Genomic DNA, 21021 nt, shown 5'->3' on the forward strand with positions numbered 1-21021 from the left:
GAGATTGAATTTTTATGTTATTAAATAAGGATATGAAGGGTTAGAGAACCAAAGCAGGCAGATTAAGATATGACACAGATCAGTCATGACTGAATTAAATAACACAACAGGTTCAAAGAACTGACTTATTGCTGCTCCTGTGTTGTATGTAATAAGGCAATGCATTCATTCTTTTGTTTTGGGACTTCCCTTGGTGATGCTAAGTGCTGAAGTATTGGTTATTACCTTCATTGGCATTGTGCTGTTGTTACTGCTAAGCAACCAAACAAGGTGTGGTCCCAAGATAATTATGGTCACGAAGACTAATCAACCTATTTTGTTTCACCCAATTGTAATGATTCCAAAGTCCATCTCTTACACTGCCTCCAACTGTTAAAGCCATTCAAGTATTATTAGCATAGAGCCCAATTCACATTTGAATCACATTATGTGAACAGCATTTCTGCAATAGGTCCAGGTTCAAGTTCCATCTGCTCCAGAGATGTGCTGAAACATTTGAACAGATTGAATAAAATTACCTTAAGAGTATTCCGATTTTAGTCTGAAATTTGTGGTTTACTCATTTGAACCATAACCATTCGCTCTGACACTTCTGTTGGAAATTTTTTTTTTTCATTTTATCTTTTCTCATTTCAATGATAATCCTTATCTATTTCTCAAAAATCACCTTCCCTCTGGGCCCAAAAAGTCACATTTTCTTTGGAACTCTGACTATAAAAGTAGGGTACTTCCTAAATAACTTCCAGTGCTTATATGTCTCCCTTCTGCTTCCTGAGCAGTATTAAATGTGTCAAGAACAGCGCTGCACAATTAGAGTCCTGATTTTTTTTTTACCAGAATGTAAACCATTCAATTTACATGGAATTGGCAAAGAACAGGAGTCTTAAATGGCAGCTTTATTTATAAAATATTATCAATGAAGGTTTAGCAACAAATCAACAAAGCTAGAAGGACAACAGTAGCAGTGCATTGGTTAAATGTCAAACATTATTGACTGCAAGGAATGAAAAGACATTCGGTTTGCCACAGGAGATTAGAGATTGCTGTAACTACAGAATCTTTAATAGATTGAAGCAATTACATTCTACAACTACAGCTGTTCTACAATGTTCAATTACAGTTATTTAAATGTAGAATATAAAGTTTTACCTTTGAAAGGAAACAAAAGTGAGTAACTTAATCCCAGGTATCAAAAATGAGAAAAGGTTATAAACATTTCTAGAATTTACACATGGAGTTGTGATAATGGTAAACATGGACTATTATACTCAATTTCCATCATTATAATTTGAATATTCAAGACTTTTAAGTGGATAAAAAATGTGTTTTACTAAAGGGCAAAAACTGGTTTAAAATGTCTGTGATCATCTGAGTAGGTTGAGCCAAGTTCACAAAGCACCAATAAACAAGTATTTTAAATGTTGTAGCTGTCCCTGCATCTACTACTTCCTCTGGCAGTTTATTCTACACAAAAACCACCATGTGTATGAAAAGGTTGCCCCTCAGGTCTCTTTAAATCTTTTTCTTCTCACCTTAACCCTTCAACTCGTACACTCCAGTGAAAGAAGTGCCAGCCTAATCAGCCTCTCCTTATAATTCAAACCCTCCAGTCTGGGTAACATAGGAAAGGTTTACAGGGATATGGACCAAATGCAGGCAAATGGGACTTGTTTAGTTTGCAAATCTTAATTGGCATGATCAAGTTGGACCAAAGGGTGTGTTTCCTTTCTGTATAACTCTTGGGTCCATGATCAGTCTGTGCAAAATTAACATTACTGTAAAAGGCCATTAAAACTCAGGTCTGTATTTCCAAATGGATTTACACCTTTTTGAAAGTTTGAAAGTTTCCTGTGGAGTATTCAGCTTCCAAAAACAAGCAGCAGACTCAGACATGTAGAAATAGACCCTTTTCAATAGCTACTTCTGAGCAGGACAGCAGAGAAGAGAAATTAATTTGTAAGCAAGAATTAGAAGGTACTTTCTTTCTGCATCACCCTCAAAATTCAGTAGTTGGTGAAATCACACATTTTGGGAAAAAAATTCATTGTACACTAATAAGTCAAGGTTCGAGCTTTGACACTCCTGAGAAAATAAGACAACAGCTGAATTGTTGGGACTCAGTTTCACTCTGGTAACTCAAGGGCTGTAGAAGAAAATTAAAGTGCAATTGCTTGTATCTTCCTGTTTGCATAGACATCCTCCTCCATCGTGTCAGCTTAAGCATATTACTTGTATTGTGTGTTAGATACTGTGTTTTCTTTCTTTTTTCCAGATTTAATGGGGAATAAAACTCAACACATTCATTCAAAACAAACCCTGGAATTGTCTCCCCTTAAGTTTTGATTTAGTTAACTAAGTTTATTTTAAGTGTGATAGCTACAAACTGAAAGCAATTAAAGAATTTGTTACATCCATTGGAGAGGTGTTGCAGAGAAAGAGAGAATCTGATCACCTGCCCTCATGTTCAGGGTTCACAAAACTAACGTAAGGTATCTGTTCACCATCGGTAAGAACTGAAAAAGGATAACAACTACAGGACTGGACGTTCTGGCAATAGCACCAAAGGCTTGTGTGCCATAATTAGCCACACCCTTAGTCAAGTCAAATGTAACATACTGGCATCTATCCAACAGTATGGAATATTACCCAGATATGTCCTGCCCACAAAATGCATGACAAATCCAGTCTGGCCAATTAGCACAGTTGACTCTCAATCATCAGCAGGCTAGCAGAAGGTATCAACACAGCACAAAGCAGCACTCTGAGTTGCTCACTGCTCAAAGTAATCCAGAATGGGCAATAAATGCTGGCCTAGCCCAACGTCCATAATAGAAGTTTTAAGCATTCCTCACTTGGAATTATGCTATGTTCAAACGGACTGACGCACTTACCAACAAAGCATAACAAAACCATTACAAAACAAAACTATGGTCATAAAGCATTGTTAGGATTTCCTTAAAAGGAAACTATTTTCTTTACCTAGTAATCATCATTCGGCTGATGTTAATAGTAATCACTTTGGAACTCAAAACAGATAAATTACATCTTCAATAAGGACTGAATATTTTCCAAGATGTCTGGCAAGAAATTGTAATAATTAAGTAATTTTAAAGAGTTTAAATTTTAAAACTGCTAGAGGATAGGAATTATAAATTGTGAAAAACTGCAGGGAACCATTTTCACACAAAGCCACACAAATTAATTAGACAAAATTTGAAGCAGACAGTATTAGAAACAGCAATTCCATTAGCCTCTCAAGCTTGTTCTAGTATTCAAAATGATGAGGGCTGATTTGAAACTCAAGCCCAAAGTCCTTTGCCTCATACTTCTTAATACACTTAATTAACAAAAATTTATCCCTAGATTTAAAACGTGCCATTGATATAACATTATCATTTGTTCAAGAGAGTTCCAATTTCATACAGTCTTTTCTAATTTCCCGTCTTAAAAGTCTGGCGGTAATTTTAAGACTACAAACTCTCGCTCGAGGTTCTTCAAGAATTGGAAATCATCTACTCGTTGTGACATGAAAACTTCATTCAAATTTACTCTGTTCTTGTAATTTAATGCTTGGTCTCATTCTGGTAAATCTTGCTGCAAGGCTAACATATTCTTTTTCAGGTATGATGTCCAGAATTGCTCAGATACTCCAGGTATTCTATGAATCTACTAAATGTTCAAAATGGGTGACCTCATGTTTGTCTGTGTTAAAATTGATGTGCTAGTTGTACCTATTCATACAACCTGTTAATACCTCTTTATAACAGTGTTCACCAGACAGTTTGTACGGTGGAGGTGTTGGTTAGCTCAGTTAGCTGGATGCTAGTTTGCAATGCAGAGTGATACTAACAGCTTAGGTTCCTGCACAGGCTGAGGTCATGAAGGATACTCTTTCTCAACTTCACCGCCAACCTGAAGTGTGGTGACCATCAAGTTAAACCACCACTAACTGTCTCTCTCTCCCTCATGAAAGAGAAGCCCTATATATATAGTTCAGTAAGATAATGATGACTTTATCTTTTTACAATGTCACCTTTGTGTCATTTAGATATGTGTCTTTCTATTTCATTCTCCAAACTGTTAATACGTATGTGGAATAGTTGAAGTCCCAACACAGATCTATGCAATGTACACTAGTCACATCCTGCCAATAATTTTCCCACTACCTCTGTTCTCTATCTCCTGTCAATTTCCAAATCAGACCAATAAAGCTTCCAATTCCTGCAACATCCACTACCCTGAATTTCAATGCAAAAATAGTCACTCAACAAATTCACCACTTCCTTATATTAATTTAAACTGGCATCATAAAGTGGGAGTTAGGACTTTAAAATGAAGCTGTGAACTCCAAGGAGAAACAATGGCAACAATGGCGTTCTGAACAAGTTAGAACAAATTCCCCTACTAACAGACAGGTCCCTATTTGCAAATGGCCCCCCCATACGCTTGCAGGTCTCCCTATCCCACTGACCCGAGTTCAGGATCACAACTATTTTCAAGTCTCAAAATGGGGTCTTAATATAAAACTGTTTGGAAAGAAATGATTTATATAACTACGATTATTGGTTTTCAAGAGGCTCATGACCACATTATCCAAGTACAGTTTTTTTGTGTTGATTTAAATATACAAATTTATTTCATACTCCCTTGTCATAAATTAGGATGACTGCAGTTGATATGTTTATTTGGGAATATACACTGTCATTAAGGAGAGTGTTTAATTGTAAGCAGTTACAAAATGGAGAAGTTGAAAAAAATAACTACGATTCAACTGCTATTAAATGTTTTTTATTTTGATCACACACCTCACAGAAAGAACCAAGACGTAAACATGATGCACTTCAATGATATAATGCTGTAGGCTTTTCTCAGCATCACAGACACATTTCAGAAAAAGACCAGGACATAACAGAAAAAAAGAATGAAGAACTAAGGAAAAGATAGGCACTTGATGCCAGTTTTGAATTCTACATTCTACAGTGCCCAGTTCAATAACATCCCAATCACACATTATTCCACTGGTTCCACAAGTTTATTATCTATAATTTAGGTATCTAAAAGTTATGTTTGCTTTTCTACAGGTCTCTGAATTTGAAACTGGCATCTGGCAGCCAACTCCAATGTTGAAAGCACCGTTTATTATTGTCCAGTGGAGGTGAATCATCCAGTGTTACCAATTCCTGAAGGTCTGTCACTGGGTTGCACGAAACTGGCTTTATGATATTTGCATTAGTACACACATTAGATAGCAAATTAAGATGTCAAATCAGATTTAATGCAGACTAATTTACAAAGAATGCATAATTCTTATGAAGTACACAAAGGTTCAGGTAACTCAAAACATGGTGCATTTGACACTTCTACCCATGTGAACAATTAAAGTGTTAAGCTTCAAAGCAATCTAAAACAAAGCACTTCAATAAATGGACAAAAGTAGTTATATTTTTCGTAAACTATAAAACAAAATTATGGGAGGGAAGAAACATTGTAAAAGGTTAGCCAATTGATTTATTTGATGTGACTGGAAGAATTCAAATTATGAAGCCATAACCAATGGGCTTCATACACTTTATACACTTAGTGTAAAAAAAAAAGCTACTGAATAAGTAATTGAGGAACATGGGCTGGACAAATATGAACTTAATAAAGTATGCAATTTTTTTTGCACAGTTAACTTCTTCCGATTCCTGTAATTACACAAATCTGTCTTTACTCTCTGATGGGTCAGTGCAAACCTTTCCACAAGTGCAGTCACTGTACTGTAGCTAATTATTTGGCAATACTGAAGAAAAAAAATAAACACTGCCGAAGTTCCTTCCTTTTCATCACTTTAGCTACCTCATCTCAATTTGTTTGTATGACTGTTTACCAACTGGATGACTCATAAGGAAGCAGAGTATGACATGTTGGGTTAGGGCAGTTTTCAAATGCAAATATTACAGCCCATAGTGCATATCCTGTTATGGTACCAGATACGTGAGCAGTCGCTGTATTTTTTGTTTAAAACCATTTAAGAGTAACTTGCCAAATCTGCATGATAACAAACTCAAATAATATCTGAAAACCATAAATAGTGCATTTCAATTAAAATTAGTGAAAACAAAATGTCCTATAGGAATAAAAATTCGACGACAGGGAAGCTCAAGGAGCAATTTCACGTTATGTTTAAACACAAACTGTGACATTGCCAGGAAGTCTGTACAATAAAGGGAATGGCTGATCAGATTTAAAAATAGGATGTCTGTTACTTGCTTTGTTGGTTCAGACCATTATGAATAATACCTCCTCTTCAACCAAAATAACAATAGCAAGTATTTTAGTTCCTTCAATATCTTAATGGATAAATGCACAGTAAAAATTCCTAATTTTGACACCAAATCTGTCAGCATAGAATGGTTTATAATAGATAGCAATAATCTTGAACAAAAAGGTTTTCTGGCCATATTAAAAGGAGAGCTACTGAAAACACAGAATTTTGACTCTGATGCTCTTCACAGTAGAAGAGGTTGATACATGGTTTCTTAGAACAGAGGAGACTAAGATGATTGAACAGTTAAGGGAGGGAATGAGATAGAACAGCATTTCTACTGATTGAGTTAGCATGAAGAGACATGGACATTAGATTACATATAGAAAAGGATTTAGAACTAACAGTAAGTCAAACTTGCATATAAAGGCTGAAAGGCTGCAGACATCAGTGACTCAAACAAAAAATGATATCAACATTCAACAGTAGAGTAGGTGGTTGAAGAAAGGAGAAAGAAAGAGGCAGTGGAACAAAGAACAGTTCATGGGGAGATAGTACAGAGTGATAATGGTTCTGGACTTGTATTTTAGAAGCCAGGTTAATAGATTTGTGCGCATGGATTCAAGTTCCACTGTGACACCCGGTGGTCTTTAAATTTATTTAATAGTATCTGCAACTCAAAAATCCTAGAATTGAGTGCAAGTATCAGTAACGGTACCATGTAACTATTAATATTTGCATTTTAAAAAAAGTCATTCAGGGAAATAAATCTGTTGTCCTTACCAGATCGACATGTAACTAGACCCAAAGTAATGTGGTCACACTTATGAACTAGCCAAGCAAGTTACTTCATTCAAGGGCAATTACAAATAGACAAGAAATGCTGTCCATGCCAGCAACGTCCCGTAAAAGGAATAAAAACACATGATTAGAACGGTGTACGCAGGCTCTCAACATGGATTGGTTATTCAGTGTCATAATTTCCATCTAACTGTCAATTGGTTGAGAGCTGCTGACAATCATGGAAATCTCCCTCTACACATCAGCATCCTTGATACTAAGTGTAAAATGTAAAAGTGAGGACAGATTTGGCCTTCCCACTCCCACCTTTCTCTCTTTCCACCTCGCAACTTGTTTCAGTAGCTTCAATTTTATTTCAACAGATGTATTTACCTCTTCTCTCTCTCCTCCATCCCCAACTCCCCCCCCCAAATTCAGTACTTCAACCTGACTGCTGCAATCAGGTGTGATATTCTGCTCCTGAGATGTTGAGCAGAAAACAGAGGTTCTTGTAGCTTAACTGCCAGTTCTGCACCATATTCTTAATAAACCAGGAAAGAGATAACACTGGGCTATTGTCCTAGGTGATGTGTCACACAATTGGTTAGCATTCAAACACTATCATTCACAGGCATGCCTAAAACTAAACAATGAAACACAGGGACAGGGGTGATCAGGTCAAGACCGATTCTTTCCACAAATTCACACTGCACAGCATTAGTCATTCAACAGAGAAAGGAAATGGAGACCTCATTGCTTTTTCCTCTTTCATAACAGTCATTAAGGCAATTTGCAGACTCAGTGCCTGTACTGAAATCCATTAATTCACCACTGCCTTGGAATCAATCTTTGCTGATTTGTATGACTCAGTGCTACACCGAACAGGGAGATTTATAAGATGCAACATTACATATGAGGTGATCTGAAACCCTGCTCCCATTTCATTACTCAGACCATTCATCCATTACTCCTGTTCGAGTTGACCTACATTGGCTTCCAATTATGCAATAACTTAATTTATAAAATTCTCCTTTTTGCTGCCACGAGCAATCATGGCTTTGCTCCTTCCCTATCTCAATAATCTCCTCTATCCCACAACTCTCACAACTGCATTATTCGAACTATGACATTTTGCGCATCACTGATTTTATATTGTTCTACCACTGGTGGCTATGCTTTCAGCTGTCCATGTTCTACACTCTGACATTTCTCTGCCTTTTCCCTCAAGCTACACCTTAAAACCCACCTACCTGACCAAGCTTTTGGCGATCTACTCCTTTGGTGGCCATTCTGAAGTATGCTTTTAGAAGATTCCTTTAAAGAGCTTTGAGATCTTAGATAAGATTAGATTAGATTATTTACAGTGTGGAAACAGGACCTTCGGCCCAACAAGTTCACACCAACCCGCTGAAGCGCAACCCACCCAGACCCATCCCCTACATTTACCCCTTCATCGAACACTACGGGCAATTTAACTTGGCCAATTCACCTAACCTGCACATTTTTGGACTGTGGGAGGAAACCAGAGCACCTGGAGGAAACCCATGCAGACAGGGGGAGAATATGCAAACTCCACACAGAGTCTGATTCATTAGAAAAGCATTGCTAATGGAATATGTTGCTGATTGAAGTCAGTTTGAAGCCAAAAACAAACAGCAAATCCTCAATTAATGTAGTGATGAAGAGTTTAACTTCATTGCTTCTTTTTTCCAGCACTCTCATCCATGACCCATGCTTGGAGTCCTAAAGACGACATATTTAGGCAGCAACCAGCAGAGCTGGTTTTCAAAGAAAATTGAACTTCACATCTAGCTTCTACATAGCAGTCTTTGATGTCTCATTAGAAGCCAAGTAAAATAACTATTCTGCTACAACCATTCTACTTGGCAACATTAATTTCTTTAAACATACTATAGTTGTGAACTGCTGTTTAGTATAATTAGAGAATTTAGGTCTCTAATTCTCAAGGTTTGAGTTGTCAAAGGCAATCTGCTATCATCTCCCAAAAAGAATTCAACATGAAATGGGCTAACAGTACAGCAATAGAAAGGATACAAAGCCAGCCCCAATATCATGACATTGAGATGCGATTTTTCAAAAAAAATTGATTCAGCGATATCGACCAGCATTTATAGCCCATGGGAAACTGGTCATTCTTAACCTTAAAGGATAGCAGAGCATTTAGAAATACATAATATGATCAAATAGAGTCAGCACGGTATCTTGAAGGGGAAACCATGTCCCAAAGTTTGACTAGAATTCTTTGAAGTAATCAGCAGGACTGATAAAAAGGAAGCAGTGGGTGCAATACATCCAGATTTTAAGAATCTGATAAGGTACCACATGTTAGGCTACTTGATAAGATAACATGTGTTGGGAAGATGTTATAATAGAATATGTAGAGGTTTGGCTAACTAATGGAAGACAATATTGAGATGGGGGCATCTTTAAGATGGCAAAAGTGAGGACTGCAGATGCTGGAGATCAGAGTCTAGGTTAGAGTGGTGCTGGAAAAGCACAGCAGGTCAGGCAGCATCCGAAAAGCAGGAAAATTGACATTTCAGGCAAAAGCCGTTCATCAGGAATGGATTTCCTGCTCCTCCGATGCTGCCTGACCTGCTGTGCTTTTCCAGCACCACTCTAAGCTAGACCCCAGCATCTTTAAGATGGCAACCTGTAACTAGTGGAGGCATCAGTGCTGGCACCACATTTGATTACAACATATATTAATGACTTCCATGAAGAAAGAGAATGTGCTCTAGCCAAGTATCAAGGCTAGGCCATTCAGTATATTCAAGGCAGAGGTAAACAAATCAGTGAGTGAATCCAGGGATAAAGGGAAAAGGCAGGAAGGTGGAAGTGAGGATTATCTGATCAGCCACAATCTCACTGAATGGTGGTGCAGACTTGACAGGCTGAATGGCCTAATTCAATTTCTACAGTTTATGATAGAGATATAGTGACCAAAACTGTTCAGTACTCCAGGTTCAACTTCACGAACACCTTATTTTGATATTCTCTGCACTTAAAACATTGTCGTCAGTCTTTGGTACCAAAGTGCATGGCCACTCTCTTTCCTACACAATTCAATCTGTGATATTTTTGCCCACTCACTTAATTTATCACTGGCTCCTCATGGAGTCTTTATGTCCTAATCACAACACGTCTTCCCACCTATTTTTGTAGCAGCAGCACATCGCGATATATTCCCTCTTCCCTCCGCCCAAGTCATTAATGCAGATGTTAAATAATTGAGACCTTAGAACTGATCCTTGGGGCAATCCACTAGTTACATTTTTCCAAGTTGAAAAAGACCCATTAATCCAACCTTTCTTCAGTCTGCTAATCACTCCTCAATCAACGTTGATACTTTACCGAAGTACCATGAGCTCTTGTGCAATAAGCTTTTATGTGACACCTTACTGGATGCATTCTGTAAAGCCAAATATCATCTACTTGTTCATTTTTATCAACTCTGCTTGTTATTTCCTCAAAGAGCTCCAACAAATTTGCCAAGCATGACTGCCCTTCATAAATCCATGATGACTGTTTGATTATGTTCAGATTTTCTAAATTTTTTTTTCCTTAATTACAGTTTCTAGTATTTTCCCAACAACAGATGTTGGGCTGACTGGCACCTAGTTTGCTGCTTTGTCTCTCCCATACTTTTTGAATAGGATGAAATTAGTGGGTTTTCCCAATCAACCCTCCCTGGACTCTCCCTAAATCCAGTGAGCTCTGGAATATTTCAGCAAGTGTCCACAATCTCTGCAGCCTATTCCTTTAAAACCTTTGAATACTGACCTTCTGGTCCTCACTGCCTCTCCACCTTTAGTCCTAGAATCATTCTGGTCAACCTTCATCACATTCCCTCCATAGCCAGAGTATCCTTTCAGAGGCAAGGAGCCCAAAATTGCACAATAGCCCAGGATGGTATCACCATGGCCCAGTACATTTGCAGCAAGATATGCCTGCTCCTATACCCAAATCTTCTCACGATAACGCCCACATACCTTTTACCTTCTTCATAACCTGTTGCTCCTGCATGCTGACAGACTGGTGTATAAGGACACCCAGGTCACATTGCACCTCCCTCCTTTCCCAATTTATTGGGATTTAAATAATAAACTTTTATAATAAATTGGGATTTAAATAATTTTGCTACTAGTGGATAAACTCATTTATCTACATTATAATTCATCTGCCATTCACTCAACTTGTCCAAATCACACTGAAGCATTTCTGCATCCTGTTCATACCACCCTCCCAGCAAGTTGTGTCTCATCTGGAGATACTGTAGTTAGTTTCCTCATCTAAAATCATTTATATATGTTGTGAATAGCTGCAGTCGAATCACTGATCCCTGCAATACCCCACGAATCACTGAATCATTTTTTTTTGAGTGGCAGGCAATCATTCATACTCTGTTTCCTATCTGCAACCAGTTCTCTATTCATGAGTAAATTAACCCCAATCCCATGTGTTTTGATTGTATGTGCTATTCTCTTATGCGGGACCTTATTGAAAGCCTTCTGAAAAACCAAGTAAACCACAAGGCTACAAAATAAATTACAAAAACCAAGCAAACCCTTCTCCTTTTGTTTTTCCTGTACTTGCAGAATGACAAATACCCTCGAATATTGAATTCCCAGTCTTTGCCAACCTGCCATGTCTCTGTAATAACAATTAAATCATATTCATTTATTTCAATTTGTGCTATTAACTCATCTATCTTATTAAAATGCTTTGAAGATTCAGATGAAGAATCTTAAACTGACTTTCTATCATTAATACTTACTCTAGCTCTAATTTCTGCTGCACTCATCTGCATATATTTTCTATCGCTTTCTATCACACATTGATTATTAGTCTCTTCTCTACAGCTCTCATTTTCCTTTTGTGAACCTCCCTTCAATTGGCATCTTGTTCTCAAACAATCAAGCTGGCTTAATTGTCCTGGACAGTGTCATACCTCTTTTAATGTTGTACTCATTCTGTAAAATTAGGAGTCTTCCATCACACACCTGACTTGCGCCTTGGAGACAGTGAACAGGCTTTGAGGAGTTAGACTGACAGTTACTTGCCACAGAATTCCAAGCTTCTGAACTACTTTTTGCAGCCACAATATTTATATGGCTAGTCCAGTTTAGTTTCTAGTTAATGGCAACCCCAAGGTGAAGGTCGTGTGAGATTCAATGGCAGTCATGCTGTTGGATGTGAAGAGGTGATTGTTAGATACTCTTTCATTGGAGACAGTCAATGCCTGGCATTAATATTACTTGTCAGCCTAATATTGAATATTGCCCAGGTCTTGTGGCATTTGGACATGGACTACTTCACTGTCTGAGAACGGGCACTGTGCCTTACAGTGCCAGAGATCTGGGTTCAATTCCACCTTTGAGCAACCGTCTGTGTGGAGCTTGCATATTCTCTGTGTCTGCGTAGGTTTCCACCAGATGCTCTGGTTTCCTACCACAGTCCAAAGGTGTGCAGGTTAGCTGGATTAGCCAAGGTAAATGTGGGGTTATGGGAATAGGTCAGAAGGCTTGGGTTGGGTGACATACTCTGGAGAGTTGATGCAGACCTGATTGGACAAATGGTCTCTTTCCACATTGTATGGATTCATAGAATCTAGAAATAGCAAAACATGTCGAATGTTGTGCAATCATCAGTGAACTTCCTCACTTCTGATGAAGGAAAGATCATTGAGAAAGCATCTGAAAATGGTTGGGCCAAGAATGGACCTTCAACAATCACAACTATCTGTTGTTGCTGGCGAAGACTCCAACCAGTGCAATATTTTCCCCCTGCATTCACACTGACTTTGCCTGGAGTCGCTGATGCCACACCAATTCAGATGCTGCCTTGATGTTTAAGACTACATTTCTACCTTCTTTGTAAACTGCAGCAGAAACTGCTCTCTCAGCAAGGTGCAACCGAATAACAAACTTTCTTTCATATCACATGCCCGAGTTCTGCCTTCAGCTTAATGACAGCAGAGTCATAGAGATGTAGAGATGAAACAGACCCTTTGGTCCAACTCGTTCATGCCAACTAGATATCCCAACCTAATCTAGTCCCAATTCCCAGCACTTGGCCAGTTTTCCTCCAAACTTTCCTATTCATATACCCATCCAGATGCCTTTCAAATGTTGCAATTGTACCAGCCTCCACCAGTTCCTCTGGCAGCTCATTCTATACACGCACCACCCTCTGAATGAAAAAGTTGTCCTTTGGGTCTCTTTTATATCTTTCCCCTCTCACCCTAAACCTATGCCTTCTAGTTCTGGACTCCCCCACCCCAGGGAAATGACATTGTCTATTTATCCCATCCATGCCCCTCATGATTTTATAAACCTATAAACCTATATCCAGGGAAAACAGCCCCAGCCGATTCAGCCTCTCCCTATAGCTCAAATCCTCCAACCCTGGCAACATCCTTGCAAATCTTTTCTGAACCCTTTCAAGTTTCACAACATCTTTCCGACAGGAAGGAAACCAGAATTGTACGCAATATTCCAACAGTGGCCTAACCAATGTCCTGTACAGCTGCAACATGACCTCCCAACTCCTGTACTCAATGCTCTGACCAATAAAGGAAAGCATACCAAATGCCTTCTTCACTATCCTATCTACCTGCGACTCCACTTTCAAGGAGCTATGAACCTGCACTCCAAGGTCTCTTTGTTCAGCAACACTCCCTAGGACTTTACCATTAAGTGTATATGCCCTGGTAAGATTTGCTTTCCTAAAATGCAGCACTTCGCACTTATCTAAATCTCAGAGTTTGAAATGTATTTGAAATATATTCTTTAGCATACTTTTAATTCTAGTTTTACCCCACAGAACTACATGCTCTTGCACTACATTTATAACTATGAGGAATGGAGGTTGACTAGTGAAAATGCAGCGAGCCTAGGTTTAAGACTGACAGGTCCTGGAGGAACCATCAGCTTGGGCTGCCCATTGCTCTCACAAGAAAGCCAGAACTTCAAATAGGAGGAATAAGATTTCCGGAACTCACAATGCCATTACCATGCTCAAACGCATCGCAATCTTCACCACTATTAGGATTGCAAGCTCTAAGCCATAGTTTCATCAAATAGTCAAAATTAACAAAGCATTACATAAAGTCAGTATTTACTCAACTATTTCATCTAGATTATGAACATGCAACTGTACTGTGCAAGGAGGTGGACATCTAAAAGGAAAGACAACGTCATCCATTCTGCACCAAATTTGCAAGACATTTTCAATTTCCTAATACTGTATAAGAAACTTAGAATGTTCTTGAATGTTGCCAAAACAAATTTATTAACTCCCATCTGGTCATCCATGTGGGACAAACACTTTGCAATATGTTAAGCACTTCCCATACTTTTGCAGCCAACACCAAAAGGCCAATGACAAGGAGATCTAATATCAGATCGGATCAGCCTTCTGCAAATTACGATAACAAGCATTTGACAACAAAACCACATCAGTGATAGCACCCAAAAGGTGGTTGGATGGGTGGTATTGGGAGAGAGAGAGAGATTGGCAGCTAATGCAGACAAGAATAACTGAAATCTGGAGGATGAAGAAAATAGAAAACTTGCAGAAAGCAGCTGGGCAACACTGTGCCGTTACGGTTTGTTTCAGGACATAAAATATGTAAACACAGCTGAGGATTTGAGATCCAAAATTAAGAAACAATCTAAAATATGGCTGACTTATCAAATTGCTTCTAATTACTAACTTCAAAATTAAATTTTATGTGCTTCAGATAAATATTCCAGGACAAGATCTTCACATTTGCAGTTTTCTTCCTAATAACAGAATCAACTAACAGTGAATGATCTCGAACTCTTGGACAATTTTCTCACTTAGCTCTATGAGAATACAACTCCAAAAACATCTTGCAGTAACAGGTTCCCAGAGTTTGGCTGTCAGCACTCATATGTTGGGCCAGGGTTTAGGAGGGCGACAGGTTGAAATGTACAATATTCAGGGTCTTGGAGGGTAGATATTGTGTGCCCCATTTAAGACTGCGATAGTGTTTTCTTTCCCTTTTAGAAGGTCGATACTCTGCAAAATTCTCTTCTCCAGACAGCAGTGGAAACTGGGTCATTGAATACATTCAAGACTGATCAACAAGACAGTGAAAAGTTATAGCGAGCAGTCAGGAAAGGAGGTGGTCACAATCAGATATGCCATGATCTTGACTGACAAAACAGGCATAAAAGCCTATTACTGATCCAAATCTTGAGCTCATGTCAGAAGGGTGTGTTCTCACATTCAGGCCAAAGCCTTGATGCTGCGAGGCTGATCAACTACAAACACATGGACTGCAGTGGTTCGAGGTGGTAGCTCATCATCATCTTCTCAAAGGCACCTAGGGATGGGCAATAAATGATTGCCAGCCAGCAATTCCAAAATTCAACGAGTAGACAAAAAAAGTAATTGTTGGAATTTTAAGTCTATTTAATTCTGGAAACAGAAACAATGATGTGCTTCTGCAAAACAAATGCCTACCTTCGCAAAAAGAAAAATGTGTTCGTGCTTTGATTTCAACTTTACTAGCTGAATCAATGGAAGTATGCTCCAAAAGGAGTAAACCTTTTCAAAATCAATGGCCTAGCTCCAAGTACCAAAATGCAAATTCAATGCGCCAGATCAAATTGAATACAGACATGACCATTTTGAAAGGTTATACATCTTCAAGATGAAAGGTAAATGTATATTCAACAATCTTGTCATTTTCATAGTTGACACCTTCTCATATTTACTAGTTCTTGGCTCCTAAATGCAGTACTAATTTGCGAAACATAATTTTTAAAGTATTTAGAGCTTGTATTCTTGCATAAAACATTAAACATATCACACAATAGATCCAGCCTTTCTGGACAACAGCACGTTTAAATTTTTAACTTTAAAGCATTAAATAGTTATTTCATTTTATAACCAAATCACAATCTAATTTAAACTTGTGTATAAACAACACTGTCGTCAGTAAGTGGAAAAAAATTACTCACAGTCTGCCAGGCAATACACTCCATGATCCTATGTTCACACCTTTCCAGGTGCTTGATCATCTCTCTGGTTAGATTTGGTTCTGCTTTAATAAAACTCTCAATAACCTTATAAAACTCATAAGCCTTTATATCAAACACACGAAGGATCCACGGGAAGGAGAGGTCAGTCTCTGCTTGAATGTCACCCGTCAACGTTATGTTCCCTAAGAACAAAAATTAAAAATGAGCAAGTTCTATAACCAGTAATACAGTCAAAAACACAGACAAAATAAAAAGGTAAATGTTTAAAATTATTCACCTATAGTAAGGTCTTTATTGCAATTTGACATTCACATAAAGCAAATAAATAATCTACATTGAATTAGGGAAAACAACTGGGTCACTGACTCCTTGCCAGTTACTTGGAAATATGGACAGCCCTTAAATCCTGTCATACAAAAAAGATCTTATGATTTAACTGCATCCAACAAACAAGGAATAACACTTAAAGACAATCCAACTTTATTCCTTGTTTATTGAATTTATACATAAGTGACTTTAAAATAATTAACAAAAGGGAGATGGAAAGCACCAGTTCTAATCTTAGGGTTGTTGAGAGCTAAAAATATCCTAATCTTGAGCAAGAAGATATAACGTGGTACAACAGCATGCCCATCACAAATAAATATGTAATGTACAACCCCACGGTATATTTACCTCAAGTTAATATACTAAGTGTAGCTTGTGACACTATCCTACCTAGCAGATTTCAATGAGGTTAAAGAAAGACTACTTAATTTCTTGTTACCAAACATCACAAATAAGAGGCATCTCAGTTCACTATAGGTAAAAACAATGACTGCAAATGCTGGAAACCAGATTCTGGATTAGAATGGTGCTGGATAAGCACAGCAGTTCAAGCAGCACCCGAGGAGCAGGAAGATCGTCGTTTGGGCAAAAGCCCTTCATCAGGAATAGAGATATTCCTGATGAAGGGCTTTTGCCTGAAAAGTCAATTTTCCTGCTCCTCGGATGCTGCCTGAACTGCTGTGCTTTTCCAGCACCACTCTAATCCAGAATCTCAATTCACTATGTAAAGGTTTTCACAATATTTATAAAAAGTACTTGGAGGAGATAAGACATTTGACAGTGTGATCCCCAGCATCAACTCAAACATGTTCCACAAAGTGTATAATAGTCAGAGCTCCCTTTCAGAATCCCATGGCAAGCAACAATGCAACATATGTTATATTCAATGCAAACAATTTTAAAAGATAAAATATGAAGTTTTAGAGTGTCAGCATTGGATCACTGACACTCTTGCTTCAGAACTATAAGAATTCAAGAAATAGAATAGACTAGCCAGTGCTTTAAGTCTGCACCAATATTCAACAAAATTATCACTAATCTTCGGCCTCAACTAAATACCCTTGCTTTCTTCCTGTATCCTTATTCCCTAAGGGACCAAAAAAAAAAAATCAATCTTAATGTACTCAATAAGAGTATCCACAACCTTCTGGGGCTAGTTGCAAATATATCCTCAACTTTGAGTGAAGAAATTTCTCCTCATTCCTGTTTAAATTGATCAACCCTTTCACTTGAGACTTTAGATATGGAGATTGCAACTACAAACAGCACACAAAGTGAGGTCTCATCAAAGCCCTTTTTAAAAAGGGTTCATGGGATGAGGTGTCAACAGTAAGGCCAGTATTTGTAATCTATCCCTAATTGCCTATGAACTGAATGGCTTGCTCAGATTTCAGACGGCAGTTAAAAGTCAACCATGTTGCTGTAGATATTCCTTCCCTCAAGAATGTTAGTGAACAACATTGACCTTTACGACAATTGATGATAGTTTTATGGCCACCTTTACCAAAATCAGCTTTCAGTTCCACCTTTTATTAATTGAGTGTAAATTCCACCAGCTGTTAATCCACTTTTAATGACTGCAGTACAATTTACCTTGGAGTGCTTGCTGCCTTTATACAGTAACTGTGACCTTCTTGTACAAATACACCCAAGTCCCTTTGAACATCTTAAAAAACATTCATGCCTTACATAATATCTGCTTTTCCAATCTTATTATTAAAGTGAAAAACCGCAGATGTCCCTAAATTATACACCACGTTCTACTTTGTTGCGTACTAATATTAACCTATCGATACCCATTTGCAGTCTCTTTATGACCTCACGGTTGAGGAGTTTTTCTGTTCAAAACCCACTTAAAGGATTGAGTATAAAATCAAAATGATTTTGTGCAAAAGGCATCATTCAATCAAATATGCATATGTTAACACTTTTGTAGAGCGAGTCAACCAGCTCGATTTAATCACCTCAAGTGCTACTACGTGTTGCACAACAACTGTGAAGGTCTTGTGAGGCTCCTTCCTCTCAATTCTGGTCTCCTTCCTATTGGAAGGATGTTATGAAACTTGAAAGGGTTCAGAAAAGATTTACAAGGATGTTGCCAGGGTTGGAGGGTTTGAACTATAGGGAGAGGCTGAACAGGCTGGGGCTGTTTTCCCTGGAGCATCGGAGGCTGAGGGGTGACCTTATAGAGGTTTATAAAATCCTGAGGGGCATGGATAGGATAAATGGACAAAGTCTTTTCCCTGGGGTGGGGGAGTCCAGAACTAGAGGGCATAGGTTTAGGGTGAGAGGAGAAAGATCTAATAGCGACCTAAGGAGCAACATTTTCCATGCAGAAGGAAGTGCATGTATGGAATGAACTGCCAGAGGAAGTGGTGGAGGCTGGTACAATTGCAACATTTTAAAAGGCATGTGGATGGGTATATGAATAGGAAGGGTTTGAAGGGATATGGGCCAAGTGTTGGCAAATGGGACTAGATTGGGTTGAGATATCTGGTTGGCATGAACAAGTTGGACCAAAGGGTCTGTTTCCGTGCTGTACTTCTCTATGACTAACATTTGCTGTGCCTAGCTGTTTCTTAGTTCCACTCAAACCGATTTTTAAAACTTAATTCAGGGATATAGGATTCACTGCCTTAGCCAGCATTTAACCACCCATCCATAACTGCCCTTGAGAAGATAGTAGTGAGCTTGAACAGCTAAATGTCACTTGGTGTCAAACACCAATAATGCCATCAAGGAAGGAGTTCCAGGATTTTAACACAGTAACAGTGAAGGAACAGTAACAAACTTCAATGTTAGGATAATCGTGATCCATTGATCCAAGATCCTCTCTTTCTAACATATTGATCACACCCTCTATAACAGGCGCTATTCCAGCTTCTTTCCACCTATCCATTCCGTCGGCCTTTCTTTTCCAATCTCAGTCACTCTGCAGCCTTGTCACTGTAAAGGAATTAGATCAATCCATTTACGTCAATTCGTGTATTCAAATCAACTTTTTGTGAATTCTGCATGCACACAGATGCCTTTAATATAGGCTTTATAATTTGAATTTTGATCCAATTTGATACTGCAAGTATATTAATCCTGGTCCTGCCAAGATACAGCCCAGTCATCTTGTACAGGTCCCACCTGTTTAAAACCAGTCCCATTTCATCAGAGATCAGATGCCCTTACTCCTGCATCAATTTTCCAAACACTTGCTCAATTCTCCCATTTCATGCTCAATAACATGTGCAACACAGGTAATCTGAGAATACTGCTTTGGAGCCCTCTGGTTCTTTTCCCCAATTACAATAAACAGGTACATATAGAAATGAAAACAATACTGTTGAAGTCTAAAGTGTTTAAAAAATTAACGTAACTAACTTGCTTGTACACAGTATGTCTCAACTAAAAAAAAAACAAATAATTCTGTATTCTTCTTAACCTGTTCAGTCACCTTCATAGTTGTGCCCATGTGACGATGTTGCTCCTTTAATAAAGTATGTTGTCCTTAGTTTTTTTTCCAAAAGGGGTTGTAAAAGGCAGAGTTACAGATCTGTCTGAGTAGAGGCCACTTTGATTATGACTAACAGATACTGCCTAAGCCAACAATCAGGGAAAAGGGCTTTTAGATTTTTTTTTAAAAACACTTTTAAAACAATGAAAGGGGAGAAACTAGTTCTCCCAGTTTAGGGATTTTTTTTAGTTTGGTTTAGAATTTAGCTAGAGTGAAGAGAGGTTCCATACTGATTCTCTCTCCGACATCTCTCCTGTGTTTGATTTTACATTTTTGCCAAGGGGTGTGTTTATGGGGGTATTGCTGGAAATTGGAACTGCATCATTAAGTTGTGATAGAGTTGGTTGGGTTTTCAGATAGGTTAAATTATTCTTCATTCTATTCTCTTTTGTTCATGTTTCACTCGGTAAATAAATTCTGTTTTGTTTAATACTGAGTGGTTTGACACTTGTATTGCTCCTGGAATATACACCTTACATCTGCTTAAAACAACTAGAAAAGTTAGGGTCTGGGCTACCTTCTTAAAATATTTTCAGGGAGTTGGGCGTGGTCCATAACACACCACAGTTTCTGTTCCTCTATCACCTTTAAAATTCTATTTCATATTTCATCTCGCCTTTCTTCTCATCAAAATGTACCACTTCATACGTAAGAGTGGTGCTATAACCTCCCCAGAACTCCTCCCTCCTTCCAGCTTGATGGTTTCTTTAAACATCAGATACTACAAGCGGTAGAATTTCCCTTCACTGATTAGTCATGAAAGCACTGATTATTCTGGGCTTTATAAATATAGCCAGGACGTTATGTTAAACTCATATTATAACGAAAGTTGGCCCTAGCTGGAATAATGTGTGCAATTCTGGGCCTCACTTTAGGAAGGACATTAAGCCTTTTGTGAACATACCAAAAAAAATGTTTTAAGGATTTCGGCTATTACACTAATCCAAAAAGAAAACATTGCTGATGCTGCAAATTTGAAATAAAAACAGAAATACTCAGGTATTCCGGCATCATTTGTGTAAAGAAAAACAGAGGTAACACTTCAGGTGATCTCCAGTGCAAAGCGATCATGATATATTTGGCACCAGAGATAGAGACCAACTGTTTGGCTGCTTATCATTTCCTCT

The 21021-nt window shown here is 38.2% G+C and overlaps 1 protein-coding gene across 1 annotated transcript in view; it reads right to left on the reverse strand.

Moving 5' to 3' along the window:
• The window catches only part of rb1 (retinoblastoma 1), a 197664-nt gene that overhangs the window by 105239 nt on the left and 71404 nt on the right, over positions 1 to 21021 (reverse strand). Inside the window, exon 17 of the mRNA XM_043700386.2 lies at positions 16042 to 16244. Within this exon, the coding sequence (XP_043556321.2) occupies positions 16042 to 16244 (203 nt within the window). The remainder of the gene's footprint in view (positions 1 to 16041; positions 16245 to 21021) is intronic.

This window comes from Chiloscyllium plagiosum, unplaced genomic scaffold (genome assembly GCF_037043375.1).
Source record: "Chiloscyllium plagiosum isolate Xiang-an unplaced genomic scaffold, Cpla_swu_hap1 HiC_scaffold_12, whole genome shotgun sequence".
Lineage (NCBI taxonomy): Eukaryota > Metazoa > Chordata > Chondrichthyes > Orectolobiformes > Hemiscylliidae > Chiloscyllium > Chiloscyllium plagiosum.